General features: G+C 43.8%; 3 protein-coding genes across 3 annotated transcripts; 2 read left to right on the forward strand and 1 right to left on the reverse strand.

Annotated features, from left to right (window-relative positions):
• Positions 1-1,046: 1,046 nt before the first annotated feature.
• On the reverse strand, positions 1,047-2,142 carry K444DRAFT_567026 (uncharacterized protein). Its single transcript, XM_024877151.1, has 4 exons — positions 1,885-2,142; positions 1,718-1,825; positions 1,531-1,658; positions 1,047-1,473 (listed from the first exon to the last, which is right to left on the reverse strand). Exons 1-4 carry the CDS (start codon positions 2,099-2,101, stop codon positions 1,174-1,176), a joined length of 753 nt encoding a protein of 250 aa, XP_024733329.1. The 5' UTR covers positions 2,102-2,142; the 3' UTR covers positions 1,047-1,173.
• Positions 2,143-2,622: 480 nt separating this feature from the next.
• K444DRAFT_567030 (FAD-binding domain-containing protein) lies at positions 2,623-4,592 on the forward strand. The gene is made up of 5 exons (XM_024877152.1): positions 2,623-2,798; positions 2,873-2,982; positions 3,037-3,445; positions 3,499-4,221; positions 4,278-4,592. Exons 2-5 carry the CDS (start codon positions 2,905-2,907, stop codon positions 4,565-4,567), a joined length of 1,500 nt encoding a protein of 499 aa, XP_024733330.1. The 5' UTR covers positions 2,623-2,798; positions 2,873-2,904; the 3' UTR covers positions 4,568-4,592.
• Positions 4,593-5,134: 542 nt separating this feature from the next.
• Positions 5,135-5,942, forward strand: K444DRAFT_616259 (uncharacterized protein). Its single transcript, XM_024880892.1, has one exon. It carries the CDS (start codon positions 5,286-5,288, stop codon positions 5,850-5,852), a length of 567 nt encoding a protein of 188 aa, XP_024733331.1. The 5' UTR covers positions 5,135-5,285; the 3' UTR covers positions 5,853-5,942.
• Positions 5,943-6,442: the final 500 nt, after the last annotated feature.

The following is a 6,442-nucleotide window of genomic DNA, read 5'->3' on the forward strand; positions in this document are numbered from 1 at the left end:
AACGATTATATAAAATGCGAATATATTTGCTCGCTTAATTACGTGTATTATATCTCCCTTAATAATAAAGATATTATAATTTTGAGAATATAAAATTAATTCCTAGAATATATAGTATAGTTTTAATTAATACGATTTATATTAATTAGTATTATAGGGATAATTTTTTTTTTGTCGCTTTTGAATCGGACCGACTGTAGCCGAAAAAGAAAGCCTTTATAATAAAACTACAAAAATTAGCTTGCTAAGTGCGGGGGAAAGGGGCTAGAAGGGAATCAAATTCTCAAATGCATAAGCACCCGTTCTAGGGTTTGCCCAGAGAGGGTGCTTATGCATTCTAATTAGAGTCGGCCTCCTGTCATTACCGCTTTGGGCGTATATCCATATTTTAGGAATTCTACGCGAGCAGAACAGGGGTGTTGCAGGGATTTGCAGGGGCACACTGTTTTTCTTTTCAATCCCGGTCTGTACGAATTACTTTCAGGGAGTATCCCTTCGTCCGGTGAGACATTGCCAGGCGCTAGCAAGGGGGGTGTGGCTGCACGCAAGCCTCTTGAAGCGTGATAAAGCGAGGTGAGGCTTGCGTGCAGCCACACCCCCCTTGCTAGCGCCTGGCAATGTCTCACCGGACGAAGGGATAAGCATGCGCAGTTTACAGGGATAAAACCCTTGCGGCAATGCAAATCAGCCGGGTTCCGGCTATCCTCAGGAAACATAAACGTCTTACTGTATTGCAATTCGCTTTACCCCGTCACGGGGGCAATAACCCAAAAGGGGGGGAGCGATTTCCTACCGTGTTAGCTGCAATATTGACGAAAATAGAGTTAATTGCATCCATTTTATAGAGTGATCTGGTAAATTAAATTAGCACTTAATACAGTGAATTTTATAAATATTTGGCCTCCAACTATGATGTAATAGGCAAGTCTGGGCAATCCAAGTGGCGTGGGAGACACTCCCAGGGAGAATCATTTGAATGGCTAGCCACTGACGTCAAAGGGAATCTATCACAAAGTGGTTTCATCCTGCAGATCAGGAGTGTATCAAGACTTTCAGATGCTATAAAGTATGGTTCCAATAGTAAAGATTTCTTCTGAAATGAACCTATCTCTACATCCCGAGCAACGATCGCAGCACGACAAATGGAACTACATCAGGACTTCTACTTCCCCTTCATTGAACTTTCTTACTATCTGGATCAGCCAAAGTTGGGTCTGCCTTTATCCCCTTCGATCCATCACGCATCCATTCCCAGAACCCTTCGCACTTGTGACCGTCCACCCATTTCAAAATGGCATCGTAGTCTCGACACACATGTACATCATGTAGTCCGTAGTCCTCATAAGTCGTAGTTGTTCCGAACATCAGATCTGGATTACACTGGAATGATTGTCGGAGGTAGTTCAAGCAATGAAGCATGTGGCCATCGTGGGGATGCGATTCGTTTGAAAGAAGTTGTTTTCGCATTCGATACTATTCGATGACTTTAGTAATGCAGACGTGAAAATAGTCTCATTCGACAGCACCTACGAGGCAATGAAGGTTGTGGAAGACGTCGGTCTGGTAGACCATCTCATTTGGCTTGCCTGGTGTTGGAGCCGAAGGTGGTATTCCTTGAGAAGCAGTCCATTTAGCATCCAAGGAAAGAATAGCGGATTCTGTTATATCAGTTAAAGAAGCTCAGCATCACGAAAGATGATAATAGTGGCAGTCTTACTCGGCATCAATTCGTGCATCCAAAAATTGTTTGCGAACTCGGTATCCTCTGTCCATTTATTGTCATTGTTGAAAACCTTCAGCACATTTTGTTCCTTGAGTTTTTGAACTGAAGCAAACTAAGTCAGTACGCACTTCTAGAACTTCCCGATTTTGCTGATGACCTACGGCCGTCTAAGTCAGGAAGCTTGGAACTCCTCACTCTCTGAACTCCATCATATACGCTCCACACAAGGAGAAAATGTGCAATCTCAAACACCACGCAAAGAAGAATAAACTGAGGTGTTTTGACTCGGGATTTCAAATGCCTATGTTTGACTGCAGGTATGTTCTCAGAGTCCTCACTGGAGAGTAGACGTTTGGATTGTTTTTCATCATCCTCCATGACTTCAATCAGACAATGACAGTAAGTGTGGTACAGATAACTGGTGTCAAGGAAAGAGTAACTTGTGGTTTCCTGGGGCAGTCTGAGTGCCACGCCCGACTTCGCTCACATATGACCATGCCAGGACTGAATATTGTCCTTGGGGCCAAAATATATCAAGGGTGTAAGTAAGTTCTGTATTTTACTGTAATTCTCACTTGTGTTACCAAGAAGTTTTGTGATGACCGAGTAGTGTCGGGATTCGGGAACCAATCGGAAGCAACTTTTCTTGCTGTGAAATCGACTAGTCAAGCACCCTTGTAATTGGCAACGATCAAAAAGTCGGAGCTAGGACTGTTACACCCGTACAGGGAGCAATTACTGTGCCTCATGCTACTCCCTGGTCTATACAACTTATCGAAGGAAACATACCGAGGCGTGATTTATTGCTTCATATGCGGTTGACGAAACGGGAATGTTCACGCCATTTACTTTCTATGGTACAGGTTCACATAATCGAAGGATAATAAGCACTAGTGACCTTCGACTTACCCTTGATCATCTTTACAGCACTGCCTATTGGATGAACCGGTAGTTGCAAGCTTCTACGACTGCAGTGTTACCATACAAGTGTGGCGGTGGAGTTCTAAAGCAGGATGCTCTTATCCTGTGCCACGCGGAGTAAAGTAAGACGTCAAACACGGATTCGTGTGTCTGGGTAAGCTGCATGTTTAACAAGATACTTCCGAGTTCTCCGCTATTAAGACTAAGGAGTATCACTGACCGCGCCAGCCCTCCGTATTCCTGGCAATTCCTTTTCAGAAATGTTGCCAATCGCCTCTGTAGTGGTACTTTCCATCATTTCTCCCTTCGTCAGAGGTCAACTACCATGTGACAGCGCAGTAAGTCTTCATGTGATCCTTTCTCAAAAGCCTCCTCACTGATTCACTCACCAGTGTCGGAACCTTTCTGAGATCCTACCCGGCTCAGTCTTCTTCGGGCAGACAGCCAAGTCCAATCTCTGGTCCAACTTCCAAGCAGAATCAGTTCCTCAATGTAGAGTTGAGCCACAAGATGCCTTCGCTGTATCAAAGATTCTCACCGTCGCCAAAGCATACCAATGCCACTTTGCAGTCCTTGCTGGAGGGACTTCGCCTTTCCGATATGCCTCGAATGCTGAGGGCGGTATAACTATTGACATGCAACGGATGAAGTCAGTGCAACTTGTCGACAATGATTTATTGCATGTCAAAGTTGGTGCTGGTGCTGTCTGGGCAGATGTGTATCGAGAATTGGACCCGAGAAACATGTCGGCGACTGGAACACGGAATAGCTTGACGGGAGTTACTGGTTCTATTCTTGGTGGTATGTTCTTGATCCACGTCTACCCTTCTTTGTTACTGACCCGAATAATTAAGGTGGCATCTCTTTCTTCTCACAGCGTTTCGGCTGGTCATGTGACACCGCCGTTGCTTTCGAAGCTGTACTTGCGAATGGCACACTTGTGAATGTCACCCATAATTCCTACCCCGACCTATTCTTTGCTTTGCGAGGAGGTGGGAACAACTTCGCCATCGTGACAAGCGTTGTAATCGAGGCATTCAGAGATCCTCCCACTTGGTATACCTTTCAACTGTGGGACATTGGTATCTTAGGTGTTATCTTCCAAAGGTTGCAAGACTATACTGCTCAGATGCCGAGCGAAGTATGGCAGCTTGCTACAACTTTCGGATGGCACGTTCCCACACGGCAATTCGTGATATCAGAAAGAATCGTCGGGTCTGGACTTCCCAAATTGTCGAGCAGTCTACATTATCCCGCTGGTGAACTGAGTTCTAAGCAGTCTAATGTGCGAGAAACGTACATTTATCAGCGATCAACACTGCAGATGTCACAAAAGATGGACATCATGAACGCTCCCGGCTTTTACAATTATTTTGGTTCCGTGACTGTGAAGAACCACGCCACAATCCACTTGGCTTTGGCAGATGCGTTTTGTGAAGAAGTATTTTCGATACAGAAAGCTGCGGGCTTGCAAATTTATATAGTGTACAATCCACTTACAGTTGAGACATTGCGGAAAATGCAGACTCGTGGTGGCAATGCTTTGGGTATTGATCCCAAGGATGGACCATTGACTAGTAAGTCACCCGAAGAATACTCAGAAGGGAACAGAGTTGCTGACATCTTGCTTTAGTTGTCAATATCAATTTGCATTGGAATTCTGAATCGGATATTTGGTTGATGACAAACTTCATGCGGCGATTGACAACTCGGTTTCGACAGCGAGCAGAGGAACTTGGAATGCTTCATCCATATCTATTTCAGAACCACGCGTATGAGGAACAAGATGTGTTTAGCGGTTATGGAAATGAGAGTCTGAGAAGGCTTAGACGAATCAGGAAAGAAGTGGATCCCGAAGGTGTATTTCAAAAGTTGCAGCCTGGATTCTTCAAGCTGGGAGAACATGTAGACTCTATGTCATAGATCCAATGTTATCTTTCAAAAGCATTGCTCAGAGTTTTACCAGTGTAAATATCGCCAATCTATGTGTATGATGAAACAAGGAAACACTAACACTTGCCTGCTTGGGTAGGGCAAGGGCATATAAATAATAAGGCTTCGCGAGTAGCTATCAGCCTTTCAATGTTTCCTCCCGTTCTTGCCAGTGTGTCAAATGAATAGAATAGAATAGAATACTGGCTAGTAATCTAATCTATTCATCAAAAATACCCACTAATTATATTCTAATCAGATTCTAATTAAGGTAATCATGAATATTCATGAATACTTTGATTACTGTACACGTGACTGTCGCACGTGATATACTAGCCTAATTAGGTATGGCTCCCGATCTAGAATCGTCTTTGCAAGCCTTTCGCCTACTAATTAGGCAGCGAGGTGGCGCTAAGGCGACACTAGAGCGGGGCCTCTACTTAATCAGGCTAGCGTATCACATGCTATAGTCACGTGTAGAGTAATCAAAGTATTCATGAGTATTCATGATTATATATTCTAATCTAATCAAATTATTTAAGCATTGCAGTAATTATATTCTATTCAAGCTAATCATGAATATTCATGAATATTCGGAATACCTTGATTACTTTTTTGACACACTGGTTCTTGCACCAAATATTTTGCCGCACTTTATCATAAGCCTTCAATAGCCCTTCATACTTCAAAGGCTTCAATCTTTTATTCAATGGCTCCTCCGAGAAAGACCCCAGCTAAAGACGCGCCAGCGCCTCCGATTCCAGGCCACGCTTTGCGCTCTGGTCGCGTAGCTCCTCATCAAGCACCTCCAGGTCGCATCGGCAAGCGCATTGCTAAGGCTAGGCTTCCCGTCAAGACACCAGCTAAGAAGTCATCAGTCAAGAAGATTACTGCTAAGAAGACGCTCGCCAAAAAAGTCCCTGTCAAGAAGACTCCTGTCTTGGCGCAAGTCGAAGAAGACTCGACTTTAACCTCGAATGTCGAATACGAAGCAGAAACCGAGGAGGAGCAGCAGGAAGACAATGGGGGAGACGCAACGATGATCAACCATGAAGATGGCGACGGCGACCAATTGATTCGAACCACCTTCTCCAAGTACGCCAATTATGTTGCATTCAAGGGAGTGAAGGACCCGGTTCAACGTCTGACGATCATCAATATGCTCAAGGACGACGAGCGCAAGGAGGGATTTCATCAGCTGAAGCTACGTCGACGAAGTGGAGGCGTTTATTTGGAGTTCTGTCATTGTAAAATCATGTTGTGTTTCAAGTTTTGAAGGTATTGGAAGCGGGGGCGTTGTCACCAGGATTGTACTGAAACGTGCGTTTTTAGACTACCAAATCAAGATTTTGGAAACTTGAATACGGACATTGAATTGACTGTGTTTTTGTGTGTCTATTTGATTACGGAAGCGCAATGCTAATGGCAGCGCAATGGACAGTCCCTCTGTGAGCTTAAGCGAACTCCTTTCATGTCATGCCAAGGCTTTCCAGCACGTGCCTAAATCCTTTTCAGCAGACGAGCGATCTTTTGTTGAATTTCAAGAATTCATTCCGAAATAATACGCTGCCTAGGGGCGGCAGCGGATTCTGCCGGGGCACGTGCACGACCCACCTTTCCTAATCGGGTAAGTACCACGTGACTTACTATAACCTCGCATATATTTACACTCTCTATATACCTCCTTTAACCTACCAAAAACACAATAAAACATTAACTTGTATGCAATATCTTTGCCCCTAATAAGCAAACTTGAATTCTCGATACTAATAAGCTTTTAGTATTACTTACTATATTTTTCCAGTTTACCTTTTAAAATGGCATTCAAATAACTAATTAGAATATTAATATCCTTTAAAATTAACT

The sequence above is a fragment of the Hyaloscypha bicolor genome, assembly GCF_002865645.1.
Source record: "Hyaloscypha bicolor E unplaced genomic scaffold K444scaffold_118, whole genome shotgun sequence".
NCBI lineage: Eukaryota > Fungi > Ascomycota > Leotiomycetes > Helotiales > Hyaloscyphaceae > Hyaloscypha > Hyaloscypha bicolor.

What these genes read in the sequence shown, in the direction of transcription:
- K444DRAFT_567026 (XM_024877151.1), bottom strand. Translation starts at nt 2,101, where the DNA reads ATGGAGGATGATGAAAAACAATCCAAACGTCTACTCTCCAGTGAGGAC. An exon ending in GCTTCCTGACTTAGACGGCC is followed by an intron (nt 1,826 to 1,884) that starts GTAGGTCATCAG and finishes AGTTTGCTTCAG; the next exon opens with TTCAAAAACTCAAGGAACAA. An exon ending in TCCACAACCTTCATTGCCTC is followed by an intron (nt 1,474 to 1,530) that starts GTAGGTGCTGTC and finishes GTCATCGAATAG; the next exon opens with TATCGAATGCGAAAACAACT.
- K444DRAFT_567030 (XM_024877152.1), top strand. Translation starts at nt 2,905, where the DNA reads ATGTTGCCAATCGCCTCTGTAGTGGTACTTTCCATCATTTCTCCCTTC. An exon ending in AACTACCATGTGACAGCGCA is followed by an intron (nt 2,983 to 3,036) that starts GTAAGTCTTCAT and finishes TTCACTCACCAG; the next exon opens with TGTCGGAACCTTTCTGAGAT. An exon ending in TACTGGTTCTATTCTTGGTG is followed by an intron (nt 3,446 to 3,498) that starts GTATGTTCTTGA and finishes CGAATAATTAAG; the next exon opens with GTGGCATCTCTTTCTTCTCA.
- K444DRAFT_616259 (XM_024880892.1), top strand. Translation starts at nt 5,286, where the DNA reads ATGGCTCCTCCGAGAAAGACCCCAGCTAAAGACGCGCCAGCGCCTCCG.